Below are 17977 nucleotides of genomic sequence, written 5' to 3'. Positions count from 1 at the left end.
AAAGGAGAGGGAGAAGTAAGCAAAACTGTCCTTACATCCCATGTGCTTCCCTTTGTATGAGTGGTCGATCTGTACGAAAAAGATCATGGCTTATAAATTAAGTTAAATAATGTTATTAATGACTTAAAGCTTTATTCTACCCAGCTAAAGTATTTTTATTATAGCAACAATGTTTTATTTATTAAAAATACACACACACAAACGTAGGAGAGAAATTGTTAGAAGATAATAAACAACAGAATGTTTCGGTGAAGCAGAAGACTGAGTTTAAAAGAACTGTGAGTGTTCAGCATATTCTTAAAAAGTCATGGCTTTCCACTGAGGAACAGAGCAAATAAACCCTAAGTTGTATGGATTTCTTAAGAAACAACCATGATGGATAAGAGATTATTACTTTGCATTGTTTTAAAAGAAAATACTTCCCTACAATAAACACTAATTTCGGTTATATTTTTCTTGCTCCATTTGTCATTTCAAAGCAACCCATACACAGCAGTGCCATATTTGCTTGTTTTAGCTTGCATCAATAAATATATTTTTGAAGAGGTTCCAACATTACATCCGTTTTTGAATACTTCCCCTCCCACCTCTACGCTATACATTTTTAATCAAGAATTCTCAACAAACTATGTTTCCAAGAATTTATTTGGGGAAGCAAAGCCAGCCCATGTCAAAATGGCTTTTAATTGAAATACGGCTGACGAGACCATGCTGCGGGCGCAGGATACTTCATTCTTCCTTGGATCAACCCATTCATCCTTCAATATGCACACACTGGGGGAGAGGGGGGAAGCCATGGATAGTATCTTGTTTGATCAAGCAATCCATGAAGGCTAATTAAAATGGGCAAGGGATTCCAGATTCCGTACACTACTTTGTTACTGGAAAATAAGTGTTTTCCTTCTAGTTTTCTTGTGTCTCAGCTCCTGCACTCTGTCTTTATTTCACTCACGTGGCCAGCCTGAGGCGCATCACCAAGGACGAACTGAGTAGAAGTTCCGAGGCTGGTCAGAGCCAGAGGCTCACTTGGGGCCAGCTTCTCCTCCTTGGCCCAAGGGTGCTCAGGAGCTGGGGACACAGTAGCTGCTCCTGGCTGGGATGACTCAGTTTCAGAAAGAGACGTTCCCAAGGTCCCGTCCTTCACATGGACTCTCTGATGGGACACAAGACGTGAGCTCCGGGCAAAACATTTCCCACAATCAGAGCAGGTGTAAGGTTTCTCTCCGGTGTGAATCCTCTGGTGAGTGACCAGGTCAGCATTGATCCGAAAGCTCTTCCCGCAGATGTGACATTCGTAAGGTTTCTCCCCTGTATGGATTCTCTGGTGCTTAATAAGGTCTGAGCTGTAGCTGAAGCTTTTCCCGCAGATGCCGCAGGGATACGGCCTTTCTCCAGTGTGGACTCTCTGGTGGCAGATGAGGTGCGAACTCCGCTTAAAGCCTTTCCCACAATCGGGGCATTCGTAAGGTTTTTCTCCGGTGTGGTTCCTCTGATGGGTGACTAAGTCGTAATTGACCCGGAAGCTCTTCCCACAAATGGAGCACTCGTACGGTTTCTCACCCGTGTGGACCCTCTGGTGCCGAATGAGATGGGAGCAGTCCCGGAAACGCTTCCCGCAGATCCCACAAGGGTAGGGTCTTTCACCAGTGTGGACTCTCTGATGGGAAATGAGGTGGGAGCTGCGGGTGAAGCTCTTCCCACAGTCAGAGCATATGTAAGGTTTCTCTCCGGTGTGACTCCTCTGATGGTTGACCAGGTCGTAGTTGGACCGGAAGCTCTTCTCGCAGATAATGCACTCATAGGGCTTCTCCCCGGTATGGACTCTGCGATGGGACATCAGCTGGGAACTCTGGGAGAAGCCTTTCCCACACTCTAGGCAGATATAAGGTTTCTCCCCAGTATGGACCTTTTGATGGGCCACCAAGTCTGAGCTGAAAAGGAAGCTCCTCCCGCACTCGAGGCAAGAAAATGGCTTCTCATCTGTGTGACTCTGCATGTGCGCCACCAAGTCAGCTTCCTGGTTGTAACCTTTTCCACAGACAGGGCAGGGGCGCGGCTTCTCCTCTTTGTGAACCCTCTGATGCTCCACGAGACAGGAACTCCCATTGAAACATTCCCCACAAACAGGGCAAATATATTGTGTCTGTGAGGGATAAACCTTCTCGCTGTCAGAAACGTCACCGTTGACGGCAAGAGGATGGCTCTCCTGGTCATGCTTTGAGCTTCTCGGTTCCATCTCGTTGGTTTCACTTCCTTCCGATTCAACGTCTGGAGACACATGACTCTGGCAGCTCTCAGACAGCATCCCATGTGGCTCTGCTGTTTTAGGGCCACCCTGCTTGGGAGTTCCCTCCTCTTCCTCATTCACCATCTTTTCAATGACTGGATGGAAATAGAATCCACATGAAAATTAGCCATATTACAGCTAGTCCCAAATGTGTGGCATAGCGACTTTTTGGAGTTATGACGGATCTCCCCAGAACTACTTACAACCCAGTTTTCAAGTCCCAACACCTGCCCCAACCCCAACCCCGGTTACATGATCGCAATTTGGGCACTTGGCAGCTGGCCCACATTTAAGGCCAGTTTTGCAGGTTCCACAATTGTGTGTCACTTTCTGTGCATTTTGCCAGAAACGGGTGTTTATTTTTGGTTTGCCTTTGGATATAATGACTTCACTTTACAACTGCTGTGCTCATTTAATGACTGTGGCATTCAATTAACAACCACTGCAGAAAAAGTCAAAAAATTGAGCATGGTCACATAATGAATTGCTTAATAAGTGAATGTTAGGCGTGTATGCATGCCGCTGGCACAAATGGAGATGCGTGCATGTACGCTTGCCGGCCACTCACATGGAACCATCCCCTCTCCCCCCACTGCTGCTGGTCTGCAAAGCCAGAAACATTGAGGAACTGTGGGTTAGATATACAGGTAGTCCTCGACTTACAACAGTTCACTTAGTGAAAGAAAAAGAAAGAAAGAAAGAAAGAAAGAAAGAAAGAAAGAAAGAAAGAAAGAAAGAAAGAAAGAAAGAAAGAAAGAAAGAAAGAAAGAAAGAGACAGTGTTGTGTGGCTATAGATAAGCTGCAAATGATAGATAATGGAGAATATACAAGAAGTGACCTTTAGCTACAAAGGGTAAATCGGGGTTAAAGTTGAACTTAAAGTTGGGGGTCAGTGCTTGCTGAGTTTGGTTTTCTTTCTGCAAATATTTCATTACCCAACCAGGAAAACTGACACAAGGGAGTGGAGTTTCCTAACCAGTTTCTGACTGGGCTACCTGGCTTGGTTGGCTGAATTGTTTCATCTAAAACAGTGTTTTTCAACATACTGGCAGGGGAATTCTGGGAGTTGAAGTCCATACATGTCCAAGTTGCCACACAATAACAAGAGCCTTGGTGGCGCAGCAGAGTAAAGCACTGTTAAGTGACACCAGCTGCCTGCAATTGCTGTAAGTTCAAATCTCTCCAAGGCTCAAGGTTGACTCAGCCTTCCATCCTTCCAAGGTAGGTAAAATGAGGACCCGGATTGTGGGGGCAATAAGCTGACTTTGTAGAAAAAAGAACACCGCTTGAGGGGGGGGGGGCGAAAGCCCTACTAAGCAGGTATATACAAAAGTATGAAGTCTTTTGCTTAACGCATTGTAAGCCGCCCTGAGTCTCCGGAAAAGGGCGGCATATAAATCGAACCAATAAATAAATAAATAGACAAATAAACAAAGATGATAAAAAATGATTTAAACAATTCCTGCCTAATTGTGCTGGTTCTCCCTTCTCTAGATTCTAATTAAAACAAGGGAAAATGTGCTTCAGGTTGCTCTTTTCCTTTTCAAAACGTTTGTTTGCTTCTTCAATCGTTTATACAGCTACTACAATGTTACCTAGACGGGCAATGAAAGGGCTGCAGGAAGAAAAGCAAGTGCAGCAAACAGCAAGAGGCCAACGGGATTCTTTGCTACCATATATAATGGACACCGGGATTTTTACAGCCCTGTGGGGTTGTTGCTAACTAGAAAAGCGCAAACGATTTTTTCCCCCCCTTGCATTGATTCAGATAAAACGCTTTACACTGACCTCTCGGGGAAGGAGGGAGATCCACTGATGGGGAAGGAGATCCACTGATGGGGAAGGAGGGAGGGGGGGCAAAATAGCAGCAGGATCTCCTTTTGCGCTAGAGATGTTTAATCCTGTGGGGCAGCCCCACAAGAAAACAATAGCGGCCTAGATCAGCAGACGGCAGCCAGCCACCAAAAGCCCAGGCGGAGGATCATGCGACACTCGGTCCCGCTTTCCCTCCGGCGATCCCCCAGGAGAAGGAATCAAGCGGGACCGTCCCGAGACCCACCTAATGCCGTGCAACCTTTCCAAGCCCGATGAGGCCCAACTCAAGCTTCCCACGTCCCGGTTCCTTACCAGGATCGGGCGAGACCCGATGCAGCAGGACGGATCCGCCAGCAGAGAGCGGCGCCCGGAGCACCCGCGCGCGCCCGGCGGAGGGGAAAGCACCGGCGCCAGAGCAAACCTGGGCACTTGCAAAAGCAGTAATTAGATCGGGGCACAATCGGAGGAGGCTGCACAGAGGTTACTGGCTGGCCGCCGAGGCTGGACTTCCCAAGGCAAAGCTGAGCCTCCCGGCCTCTTCAACCAATCCTCGCCCGGTTTGAGAGCTGAGTCAGGCACAGGAAGCTGCGCCACGGAAAGACTTCTCCGCGCAAGAGGCGGCCTCCGCTAGGATAGCGCAACAGCCGGAGACCCCTGGCGGCCCTGCGGAGAAGAACGGCGAGGCAAGCTTCCCGGAGACACCGGGGACTGGGGGGGAAAAGAAGGACCCGAGTCTACCTGCGATCGTGCGCAAGGTAGGTTTATTCGGTCCCCTGGTTTGATGTGCGGGAAGACAGGAAAAAAATCAACCCTGCTTCGATTTTTTTCCCCCTTTTTTTGGCCAGCGGTTGGTCGCCAGCTTCTCCCTCGTGTGGAAATGGGACTTTGCCACTATAGTTCTTAAGAAACCCAATTGGATTTAAAAAGAAAAAAGAAAAAAGTAAATGATGCCCATTTCTGTTCTGGGAATGGGCCGTGGAATGGGTTCAAGAGCCTTGGTAGTACAGTGGTTTAAAGCACCCTGTTATTAACACAGCTGCCTGCAATTACTGCTGGTTCGAATCTCTCCAAGGCTCAAGGTTGACTCAGCCTTCCATCCTTTCTAAGGTAGGTGAAATGAGGACCCGGATTGTGGGGGCAATAAGCTGACTTTGTATAAATATACAAAAGTATGAAGGCTATTGCTTAATGCATTGTAAGCCGCCCTGAGTCTCCGGAGAAGGGCGGCATATAAATCAAATTAAAAAAAAAAGAAAAAAAAAGATAGGGGTCTGTATGTATGCCACCACAATTGCAAGCATGGAAATGTCTTAAGGGGGAAGTGGGGGTGAAATCCAAAAATTTTTGCCTACCGGTTCTGTGGGCGTGGCTTGGTGGGCGTGGCAGGGGAAGGATATTGCAAAGTCTCCATTCCCTCCCCTCCTGGGAGAAAGATATTGCAAAATCTCCATTCCCACCCCACTCAGGGGGCCAGCCAGAGGTGGTATTTGCCAGTTCTCCGAACTACTCAAAATTTCTGCTACCTGTTCTCCAGAACCTGTTAGAACCTGCTGGATTTCACCCCTGGGGGGGGGGAAGGTTGATTTAAGCTCCCTCCCCCGAACCCAGTAAATTTGAAATAAATCACATGGGACCGTACTATCTGATGCCTGAAAGTTATTAAAGTCCAATCTTCAAGCTGCCATTCCAGAAAATTGACAGATGCGGGCAGCTGCCAAAACCTGCCCACAAAAAGCACGAAATGGAGACTTAGGGATCTTCCACATTAAACAACTTTCTTGTAATAAGCCTTCTTAACACACCACACCCGGCTTATTTAATGCACCACAAATGTTTTGGGAAGTTTCTATTGCCATAGCAGATGAACCACAGTTATCATTCAATCAAGATCATGTGAGGTACTAATACCACTCTATAAAGCCTTAGTAAGACCACACCTAGAGTACTGCATCCAGTTTTGGTCACCACACTATAAAAAAGATGTTGAGACTCTATAAAGAGTGCAGAGAAGAGCAACCAAGGTGATGAGGGGACTGGAGACTAAAACATAGGATGAACAGTTGCAGGAACTTGGCATGGCTAGTCTAGTGAAGAGAAGGACCAGGGGAGACATGATAGCAGTGTTCCAATATTTGAGGGGCTGCCACAGAGAGGAAGGGGTCAAAGTTTCCAAAGAACCTGAAGGACAGACAAGGAAATAATGGATGGAAATTGATCAAAGAGAGATTCAGCCTAGAAATAAGGAGAAATTTTCTGACAATGAGAACAATCAACCAATGGAACAGCTTTGCCTTCAGAAGTTGTGGGAGCTCCATCACTGGAAGATTTCAAAAAAAAAAAAAGAAGACTGGACTGCCATTGGTCAAAAATGGTGTAGGGTCTCCTGCTTGGGCAGTGGGTTGGACTAGATGACCTACAAGATCCCTTCCAACTCTGTTATTCTGTATCATCACAGAAGGGACTAATGGAGCAGCCATTTGGGTTTGTACGAAAATCGGAGTAAAAAGCCAGTCTTTTACTTACTGATCAGGGAGTGAGCTCTCTTGACTCAATTGCTAGATAGTGCTTTAAATCATGAAACGGAAAGAACGAAAGTGTCAAAACCAGGGTTCCTTCTCTTTCTCTCGCTGTCTATCCCTAACCTAGTGTTTCTCAACATGGGTAACTTTCAGATGGTGGACTCCAACTCCCAGACTCCTGTGGCCAGCATGCTGGCTGAGGAATTCTGGGAGTTGAAGTCCACCTATCTTAAAATTGCCAAGGTTGAGAAATAATGCTCTAACCTGACTTTTGAAACCGGTAAGCACAAAACAGACAGCGCTGTGCTCAGCTACACAAGCCGGCATCCATAGTATTCTCATTCGAACAGTAAGAGTTCAGAATAAGAAAAATTGCATCAGGCATTTTGACAACCATAAATAATCCTGTCAACAGGTGGATTACATTGCAGCTCACCTACAAGTAAATGCAGATAGGATTGCAGGTTTACAACTTAATCCACTGCCTTGCTTATCTGCACCAAATTATCTAGCCAGAGGCCTTCAAAAGTCACAGCAGATGACAGCCGCTTGCCTGGGTGGCTGCTCTTCACAAAAGCCAAGCTGAGTTGGGCTGGTTGGTACCTGAATAAGCAGCCAGTAGAGAGCCAGTTTGCTGTAAGAGTTATAAGGCATCAGGAGAGAAATGAGGGGACCATGAGTTCTAGTTCTGCCTTGGGCAGTTGTTATGTGAACCCATTATTCACTATGGGGTGTTTTGTTTCCCAGAAACCAGAAGTAAAGACCGGTTTCCAGCAAAAGTATCATAAATGGTGATCAAATGACCTTAGGATGCTGCAAACAGCTGTAAATGCAGGATGTTTGTTGAGCATCCAAAATGTGCTCATGTCACATGACGTAACGGGGGTGTTACAGAACTTTGGATGCAGCTCGTAAGTAGCTTTTTTAGGCTCCATTGTAACTTCAAACGGTCGTTAAGCAACCAGTCATAAGCCAAGGACTACCTGACTTTTAGGAAGCCCATTAAGCTGCATTGCTGTCCTTCATGCTCAGATGAGAGCATCCAGAACCATCATTAACATGGCACTGCAAGGCACTATAATTTAATCATTTAATAATAACCCTGTTCCTTGTTAACATTTTACATTTGGGTCAAAATCAGCCAACCACAACAAAGAAATGCACTACTACCGGTATATCTCAAACTGATACCTGACATCCTCAGGAAATGTTGGCGTTGCACTTCCTGGAATGGCCACTCAACATGCTATAGGGAACTTCCATTCCCACAACTGAAAAATACAGGAGTCACGTGATAGACAAAAAGAAAAAAAGAAAGCTACATCAAAGCAGCAAGAGGAGAAACATTCACACTCGTGTATTTGGGGCACTAGGGCATTCCATTTAAAAAATGCCTCCATTGTTGTTGGGGCAATCGTTTTCTGGAAAAAAAAAAGCAACCTCTGCCAACCAGCAGTTAAACAAGTAAAAACTTGAATGGTAGGTAGACTTAAAAGTACCATTTATTTGCTTGGACTAAAGTTGTTGTCCAGATCTGTGTCTGATGATTCCTCACTCTATTTGTTTTAGGGAATATTACAATATCACTGTGGCACTTGGATTAAATGTGATAATCAGCCTGCAGCAGAATATGACTGATTCAATGTGGCTTTCCTTTGATTGATGGTATGCCATCAAGTCGTTTCTGACTCTTAGCAACCACATCGATTTTCTCTGTAATGATCTATTCCTAATCCATTCTTTCATGCATTCCTTGCCACTATAACCGAGTCCAACCTCTTTGCTTTCCTACCTCAGCATTACAGCCTTTTCCGGAGAGCTGGTCTACATATAATATGTCAAAAGTGGGATAATTCAACTTGGTCATTTGTGCTTCAAGTGAGAACTCAGGTTGATTTGTTTAATGGTCCATTGTTTGTTTTGTTGGGTGTTGGTGGTATTCTCGGGAGTCTTCTCTGAATCCCAAAGTTCAAAGATGTCTACACAGCTCGTTTCTCTTCAATGCAGCCTGAACGTATTTAGCAAAGATCAGCCATTATATTAACACTTTTCTACCTCAACCACAGAAGTCTGGTGGTTCAGCAGACTAAAAGCATTGTGATTAACACCAGCTGTCTGCAATTACTGTAAGTTCGAATCTCACCAGGCTCAAGGTTGACTCAGCCTTCCATCCTTTCTGAGGTAGGTAAAATGAGGACCCAATTTGTGGGGACAATAAGATGACTTTGTATAAAATATACAAAAGTATGAAGGTTATTGCTTAACGCACTGTAAGCCGCCCTGAGTCTCCGGAGAAGGGTGGCATATAAATCAATTTTTTTTAAAAAAAGTCTCCCATTCCTGGTCAATTGGAAGCCACATGCAAGAAAAAAGGAGTAGCAGAACCCGAGGGCAGAGTCAAAAGAGCAATCAGCCTACAGTCAATACGTAGCCACAAAAAGACCACGTCCAACGCCATTGACCCTTATCTAAGCCCAAAATAGTGCTAACCATTAGTTAAGTAGATTCCTGTGCATAGTTCAATTGGAATTTCACATGTGGTCCTGTCTTTCCCGCCTGACCAAATGATTAATGACCATTTAAATATTGTAACAGAAATACCCTTTATGTTCAAGAAGCAAGACATTGTTTAGATATTTAAATAATTCCTCCATTATAATCATTCTTTATTTATTGAAGCTTAAGATGTCTGTAGTTTTATTTTTACATTTTTATCCCCATTTTTTATGATTTTTATTATAACTCAACGTGGTGAATATACCTAATACTTCTTCCTACTATTTTCCCCACAACATCCCTATAAGGTGGGTTGGACTGAAGGAGAGTTACTGGCCCAAAGTCACCTAACTGGCTTTTATGCCTAAGGCAGACTAGAATTCAAGAGTCTTGTGGTTTCTAAGCTAGTACCTAACCACTATACCAAACAGGCTGTATGTAGTTTTGCAATGCTCTATTCCACCCAGCAATTCCCATCAGAACTTGGGAGGTTGAGGGTTTACTGGCAAAATTTCACCCATCTTAAGCAGAAACCACAAAAACCACATCCCAGGAGCTGTATTTAAAATGTATTCTGATATTACATTAGCATCTTTCACAATGGATCCACCTTTTCCAATGTGGTTGTCAAGAAATCTTGGGAAAAATTCCCAGACAACAAGATGAAAAAATGGCTCTATGTGAGTGCAATCTTCCATATTCTATTCTCTCTCCATATGCAGCATACGCATATAAATGAGAAGCTTGAATTAAAGGAACTCAAGGGAATGTTTAGGGGGTCGTATCAGATGGAGATATTTTGTGTATCTTTAACTTGTAAAGCCATTGTTGCTATCACAATTTACAGCTGAGATAGCGGAAGGAAATGCACTAATTTGTCCTCCAAATTTGCCAATGTGTGTGAATTTCATTCAGCAGAGGATATATATAGGATTTAAAAAGCAGGTTGTCATACTTTAGGAAACATTTAATTCCTTAAAAAGAGCCCTGTCTAAGAGGAATATACATACAAACAAACTTACAAGGTCTATTTTATAAGCCTTCAAGTTCACAATGCAGTGTATCCAGATCATATGTTGTCTTGTCAATTAAACCCTATGCTGCAGAGGTGGGTTTCAGCAGGTTCTGACCAGTTCTGGAGAACCGCTAGCAGAAATTTTTCGTAGTAAAAATTCTGACTGGACCCACTCGCATCTATTCTCTGCCTCCCGCGTCCCAGCTGATCGGAAGGAAATGGGGATTTTGCAGTAACCTTCCCCTGGAGTGGGGTGGGAATGGAGATTTTACAGTATCCTTCCCATGCCACGCCCACCAAGCCATGCCACGCCCACCAAGCCACACCCACAGAACCGGTAGTAAAAAATTTTGACACCCACCACTGCTATACTGCTATATAAATATTCTCTCTCCTTAAAGTTAATTCTCCTTAAATTAGTCCAGTTAGTCAACAGGAGGATCACAGCATCTCGGAGAAGACTGGGGCTGGGTTTAGATCAGTTTTTTTTTTTTTCCAAGTTCCTCTACCTTAAAAATTGCTGATGGGGAGTGGGAAAACACATCCATCAATCACTTTTTTTGGCAAATGTAATTTAGTACGTGTACAATATATTATTCTTGACTGGCAGGGTTGGTACATTCTACATTCCATCAATTAAACAATGCCATCTGTCTGGATCCCAGAAGCACACTTTCTAGCAGTGCCTGCCCTCTAGAATAAGATTTCCCCCCTCCCCAATTTGAATGGTTCCCACACCTCTAATGTTTCAAAAGGGCTTAAACACCTGGCTCCTTGCCCAGGGCTTTGGGGAAAACAACTGACACCCCTTTCTTCCTTCTATTCCCTTATTTTCTTGCCATCATTCTTTGGTCTTATGCTGTTCCTGTATTGTTCTTTGTTTTAAAATGTTTTAACAAGTATAAACCACCCATGATGCTGGAAACTGGCCAGCCTATACAATTTTATAAATTACAGGTAGTCCTTGACTTAACAAGCATTTGTTTAGTGACTGTTCAAAGTTACAATGGCGCTAAAAACAGGACGACAGTTTTTCACACTTACGACCATTGCAGCATCCCTATGGTCACGTGATCAAAATTTGGACGCTTGGCGACTCATATTTACAACGGTTGCAATGTCTTGGGGTAATGTGATCACCTTTTGACAAGCAAAGTCAGTGGGGAAGCCAGATTCATTTAACAACCATGTTATTAACAGCTGCAGTGGTTCACTTAACGACATTATGAAAGATCGTAAAACGGTGCAAAGCCCCCTTAACAACTGTCCCACTTAGCAATAGAAATTTTGGGCTCGGTTGTGGTCATAAGTTGAGGACTTCCTGTATTCTGTTTACAGTTCACATTATGTATGACATAAGGTTGAGGAACGGGCAGAAAAGTCAAGGCGAAAACATTTGTTAAGCACCCACACTTACAGCATTCAATTCTGACAGCTATGAAGCAGCTGACAAGCAATAGGGGAATGTTACTTGCAAATCAGGTCCCACCCACTCTCATTTCAGGCCACTTCCACAACTGGAATGCCAGGTGTAGATAGAGGCAATGCAGAGCAGACCTCAACAGGAAAGCTTGTCCGGACACATTTAGACTGAATTTTGAGGAAGCAGACAAGCAATCAACCAATTCGTGACTCACTTCCTACGTAACTGTTTTCACAGAGGTAGTTTAATCTTTAGTAGGAAAAAATGGTGCAGGCTCCAGCGATGTCTTAAATACTTACAGCAGGTTTCTCTCATCACATACACTTTTTGTTCTGCTCCAGCTACAGACCCCAAAGAATGCAGCACACACAAAGTCTATACAAAGCTTATTTTACCCTTTTTCAAACAAAGGCTGTTAATATTTTCTTAACAGCCTACAAGAATACTAAGATAAGGTAATCACAGTCTTACTAGGGTTGGCAGAAAGCCCAGAAGCAATTTTGCAGAGAATCCAAATGCGAAGGAGAGTGAACTAAAGTTGTTCCCTACAGCTTGCTGCAATCAACGTTCCTCCTTAAATAGGCTAAGGGAGTGGCCAATTAGCCCGAAGCCTTACTCTTGAGGAGACCTCCTCCTGAGGAGCCACTCCTGCCTTTTGGCAGCTCTGCGCGCCCGTGCATTGAGAAGAGGCTCCTCCTCTTCGTCCTCTTCACTTAAAGGAGCTTCTGGAGGTTCTGAAGGCCCTGGCTGAATCCTTGCCTCTGGCACATCTTCTCCAGCCTCCTCACTGTCTGACTTGAGCACCAGCTGCACAGGCTGCTGGCGCAGCACCACACCAGCCTCCTCGTCAGAATCAGCTACAATCTGCACAGGCCGCTGACGGGCCACAACACTTTTACAGGTTGCCATTTGATTCATCCAGTGCAGTATTCCTGGGAAATTCCTGCCCGTTTTTACTCTCTGCTTCCAATGAAGTAAATCCATAAACCATGATCCTTCTGATAGTCTTTAAAGTGCTGAGACCCTTGGTTGTCTCCAGTTTGATCACTGCAAGAGATGGCACGAGACGGCAGGGCCTAAATCAGATCTGAACCAGGCTGTTTTTCTACATCAAGGAGAAAACATATCCTCCTCATCAATCGGGGTGGGGGTGGGGGTGGGGGGCGGCTCAACTTTCTTTCACTTTAAATAGCATTTTGTCACCTCCAGTGATACACTGCAGAATTCCCATCACTGCAATCAACTTCATCGTTTGAGTGCAGTAAAAGCATGGAGCGAAGAACATAAAACTCTCAACTATTCAAGGAAAGTAAAATGTGCCTAAAATGCAGGGTTGAATTTGCGCTGTGATATAGCTAAATGTCTATGGAGATTCTCAGTCTGTCAACCTTGAACCTGACCAAAGCCATCTTGGAGCGTCAGTGTTGCTACACTGGAGCGGAGGGGTAGGGAATAGAGATAGCTGGGGTTTTGTAGCCAAAACAAAATACTTTCTCTTGAGAACCAAGGACATTCTCACACCTAGTCAGAGGAAGGAGAAGTGATGTCATCAGGCAACCAGACAGCGCCTTCATTGGACCATGTGACTGATAGTTTGGGGAGGTGGAAAACCTAGGTGAACCATCAGAGTCGGTTTTCACCAGAAATGTGCCAATATAATATATCCAAATAAAACTATTCTTTGAGGAATCTACCTGCCTCAATGTTTTGTTCGCCATAGGTATATTACTTGGAACCTTGACACAGTCAGTCATCCAGGACATGGTTGTCCCAAAGATGCTTTTTCAAAAGGCAACTGAATTTTCTTGTTTTTCTTAGATGATGTTTCGCTTCTCATTCAAGAAGTTTCTTCAGCTCTGACTGGATGGCCCCACCATCCAGTCGGAGCTGAAGAAGCTTCTTGGATGAGAAGCGAAATGTCTCCCTAAAGAAAAGCAAGAAAGTCCAGTTGCCTCATGAAAAAAGCGCCTTTGGTGCATTGTGGTATGTTTTTTTAATTATTGACTACTGTATCACCTCCTAGACCAGTGATGGTGAAACTGTGACATGCATGTTACGTGTGATGAGCCACATTATTTTCAGTGACATGCCAGCACGCCTCATTTTGCCTCAGTTTTCTGAAGCTGCAGAGGCCACATGGGAACGAGGCCTACCCTTGGGACAGCCTTCAGACCTTTTGGAAGTTGCACAAGGGAGCCAGGCTCTCAAGTGGCCTCTGGAGCTTCCAAAAAGCACATACGCTTTCCAGTATTTTTCAGAGGCTGCAATGCCCATGCAGGAGTATTTTTCGAAGTTTCCGGAATGAAGTCCTCTTGTAACCTGGAGCTGTCTTCCATAGGCATTTTTTTTTTCCCCTGAGTGGTACGTGGGGCTGGTAAAGGTTTATTTCACAAAGTATTGTAGCATTTCAAACAACAGTGAATACAGATAATCCTCGACTTTCAACCATTCACTTAGTGACCTAAGTTACAACGGCACCAAAAAGTGACTTATGATCATTTTTCAAATTTACTGTTGCAGCATCCCCACAGTCACATGATCAAAATTTGGACACTTGCAACTGCCCGGTATTTATGATGATTGCAGTGTCCCAGGGTCATTTAATCATCTTTTGCAACTATTTGATAAGCACACTTAGCGATAGAAATTTTGGGCCTAATTGTGGTCATAAGTCGAGGACTATTTGCACTTTTGAACTAATCATTTCAAACAGCAATGAATACTTCAGAAACAAGGCCTGAGGCACTTGCTCTGTTCACAAGCTGTTTACAAACCATTATGCTTTGAAATGTTTAATTGCGAGTGAGATCAACCATAGTTAAATGACTGGCACTCTTTAAATCATGTGGATTTAACTGTTCCCTCTCTGTTACTTTTAGAGAAATAGATAATCTGCAACAATTCAATATGCGCTGTATATATCACAGGAGTTTTAACATACTTTCCTTAAGAGTTCTATGGTTAACTGAAAAATACAATTTTTAAAGTTCTGTAAAATGGGATGCAAGTACCCCAACACAGGGAAAGACCAGACTGACCTTACAAAGCATATGAGATTGAAAAAAGGGACAGCCAAGGGGAAAAAAAGAAATGTGTCTTTTGACATGTCAACTTCCTCTTTCTGAAAACTATATGCCCCATTCTGACATCACAAATATTCTTTATATTTAGCTTTTTAGATATACAACATACAGATCCACCTAAAATAACCAGTTTGAAAGAACACAAGGTTAAAAAAAACACATTCTAAGTAGTTATAGCCTGAAAATATATTTTTTGGGAGGCTGGTTTTGGTGGAGCTCAATCACAATCACTTTTAAGTTTTCCTGCTTTGTTTCTTTGGATGACAAAGGAAAATATTCCATGGAACAAGTCTGCATCCTTGGCAAAGCTAAGTGCCAAGTGCCAGAGTTTTGATCACCTTAATATTTCTCATTTCCTGTGAAATTCATGATTTGTAATATGAACATTTTTTTTCCTTTAATGTCCTAGTCCTGCTATGGGGGAAACCTCAAAATATAATCAGGATGGAGTGATAAAGAAAATGGTTGAAGCTTTCAAAATAAATAGATTGAGAAGTATGGCGCTATTAAGAGAAAAGGCAAATTATTCTTATTGTGTTATGAAACAGTAGTAAGTAGAATGTGGAATGCAAAAAGACATCTTGAAACAAATCATCACTGGCTTTTGGAAAGAAGTGAAGAAGAAAGAAAGGAAGAAATATATTTTCTCAATAGCTCCACCTCAAAGAGGGTCAATCAAATTAAATTCCTTAAGTTCTTAAGACGTCCTACGAATGTAACATCAGCAAGTTTCAGCATTGCTCCTTCTGTAGCTCAGCATGGAAAGGCCCTCCGTGAAGGAAAATTTATTAAAGAAACTCTTCTAAAATGTGCACCTTTATTGTTTCAAGATGTGCAAAATAAAGGTATTAAACATATTTCTGATTTACCAGTTAGCAGAAATACCATTAAAGACAAGAGATGACAATAATCTCCAAAGAATATCCATTAAAATGAGGCTTAGTTATAAATATGTTTCGATTTATCTTGATGATAAATCTTGACTGATGTCAGCTCATTGTTTAAATTTTCCAATGATCAAACAATGAGAGAAGAGCTGGTAAAGCTAGGAACAGTACTAATAAATATATCCCAGAACAAAATAATACTTTTTTACAAATACTTGTAAAATAAGCAAGGTTGTAAAAATACTTCATGGCCTAAGCTTTTGTTATGTCTAAAGTTGTTTCTGTGATGACAGATGGCGGGGGGTGGAAGATGGATCTGTAAAACTGTTTACGGAAGATTTTGGAGAGCCAGAATGTATTATTTCATTGCATTATCCTCCAGAAGGTGTTGTGAGCCAAGGCAGGATTCACAGAACTATATGATGTAATGACAACAAAAATAGCCAATTTTATAGCTGCTTAATCCCTTCATGAGGAAAATTTTTTGCATTATTGCAGGAAGTTGAACCAACTCATAGCAGACTGCCGATGCACAACCTGAGGTGGTGGAGGAAAAGATTTGTGCAGCACTATGAAGAAATTAAATTATATGTCGAGAATAAAAAATTGAAGTTTCATCAGCTCAGGGACTGTACGTGACTCAGCACATTGATGTTTTTACACACCTCTCGGTTCACAGGAATGAAATGAACTTAAAAAGTTACAAGGTTTTGGCAAAAGTATTGATGTTATGTTTGGGTACATACTGTAAAAGCCTTTGAAACTAAACTTCAAATTTTCAAATGTGATGTGGGGACTAAAACCTGTAACTATTTTCGACGATTACCGGTAAATAACATTTCACGGTTTGATTGTCTCTGCTAAATGAAATGAAATCTTTGCATATAAGGTACCGGTGCCTGCACATTTTAAATTAAATAATTGATCAGATTGGGTGGAAGATTTAATCAATTCAGAACTTTAGAACAGACAATTGAAATAATTAAGTTTCAGGATGGAATAATCTATAGTACGATGGAATTAAATGGTTTTCAATGGCTACAAATTGAACGATTAGAGACGCAGTTAGCAGAGTTCCAGGTTAGCATCTAGACTCAGGTGTATGTCAACCTGAGATCTTGAGTATCTGGGGTGGGGTGTAAACCGTCTTCAAGAATAAAGATTGACACTACGAACAAAACATTTTGAATGCTTGGAATTGAATACCGGAAACTTTCAGTGCTTTTAAAAATCTAGCAATGGCTTTACTGTACTCACAATTTTTCCTCTACATACCTTGGCAGGGCATTAATCTTGGCATTAAACATTAAAACAGACAAAAGAAACTGAATGACATGAAGTTAGTGCTGCTTGCTTGGATTTGCACTGCACAAAATAGCTACCTTCAATTTCAGACTTATCTAGTAGACCTCAGCAACAAAATTCATTCACTGATGTTAATCAAATTAAATGTGTATCTGGTATTTTTTTTCACTTCCAATCAAAATTACTAATAAAAGTAATTTTTAGTGCACTATTCTAAGCCCCATTAGCAGGGCGCGTATTATTTTCTCTCTTTTAGGCTTTTTCATTATTTTACTGGATTCTTGTAATTATTTGTTGTTCCTTTATATAATACGGATTAGTTCTCAACTCATGATCATATTAAGATCAGAATTTGTTGATAAGGTGGAGGTAAAATGTATCCCACACAATCTTGCCACTTTTTTTTGCAGTGGTTGTTAAGCAAATCAATTGTTAAATGAATCATGAGGTCATTAAGTGAATCCAGCTTCCCCCATTGACTTTGTCAGAAGACAGTTGGTAAGATTGCAAACGATAATCAAATGAGCCTGGTGGTGTCATAAAGGAGCCCTGGTTGTGCAGTGGTTAGAATGCAGTATTGCAGGCTAACTGCCCATAGCCTGGAGTTCGATGCTGACGGGCTCGAGGTTGACTCAGCCTTCCATCCTTCTGAGGTCAGTAAAATGAGGACCCAGATTGTTGTGGGCAATATGCAGACATTGTAAACAGCCCAAAGAGTCCTGCGAAACACTATGGGTCGGTATATCAGTGCTATTGCTATCCTTGGGGATCCTTTTAACTGTGAGGACTGGTGTCACTTTTTTCAGTGTCATAACTTCAAAAGGTCACTAAACGAATGGTTAAGTCAAAGACTACCTGTATATAATATATGATTGGACTGCACTTTAAAAAAAACGGTTATGTAAAGAATTGTTTTTCTTTTGTTCATGTCTATGTGCGTGAACCACCAGCAGAATTAGGCATTTTCTTACATTTTTGACACATTGAGCCCAAAAGGTTTGCCATCCTTGTCATATGAAGCTTTCTGTGGAAATTGGGCAGCCATTTTTCAAAGACAGAAAGCTGAATCAAAACCACACCGATTTAACCCAGCCTAGCAACTCTAAAAAGCCTGTAAACTCCACCATCAAACACATGTTGAACAAC

General features: G+C 42.5%; 1 protein-coding gene across 1 annotated transcript; it reads right to left on the bottom strand.

The window, feature by feature from the left end:
* Positions 1-216: 216 nt before the first annotated feature.
* Positions 217-4642, bottom strand: LOC139312167 (zinc finger protein 436-like). Its single transcript, XM_070936734.1, has 2 exons — positions 4416-4642; positions 217-2382 (listed from the first exon to the last, which is right to left on the bottom strand). Exon 2 carries the CDS (start codon positions 2369-2371, stop codon positions 920-922), a length of 1452 nt encoding a protein of 483 aa, XP_070792835.1. The 5' UTR covers positions 2372-2382; positions 4416-4642; the 3' UTR covers positions 217-919.
* Between the last annotated feature and the right edge of the window lie 13335 nt (positions 4643-17977).

Source organism: Pituophis catenifer, unplaced genomic scaffold, assembly GCF_029215685.1.
Source record: "Pituophis catenifer annectens isolate HBS135680 unplaced genomic scaffold, rPitCat1.0.hap2 SCAF_2, whole genome shotgun sequence".
Classification (NCBI taxonomy): Eukaryota; Metazoa; Chordata; class Lepidosauria; order Squamata; family Colubridae; genus Pituophis; species Pituophis catenifer.
The sequence above is the reverse complement of the archived record's forward strand: the minus strand, read 5'-3'. Positions and strand labels throughout refer to the sequence as shown.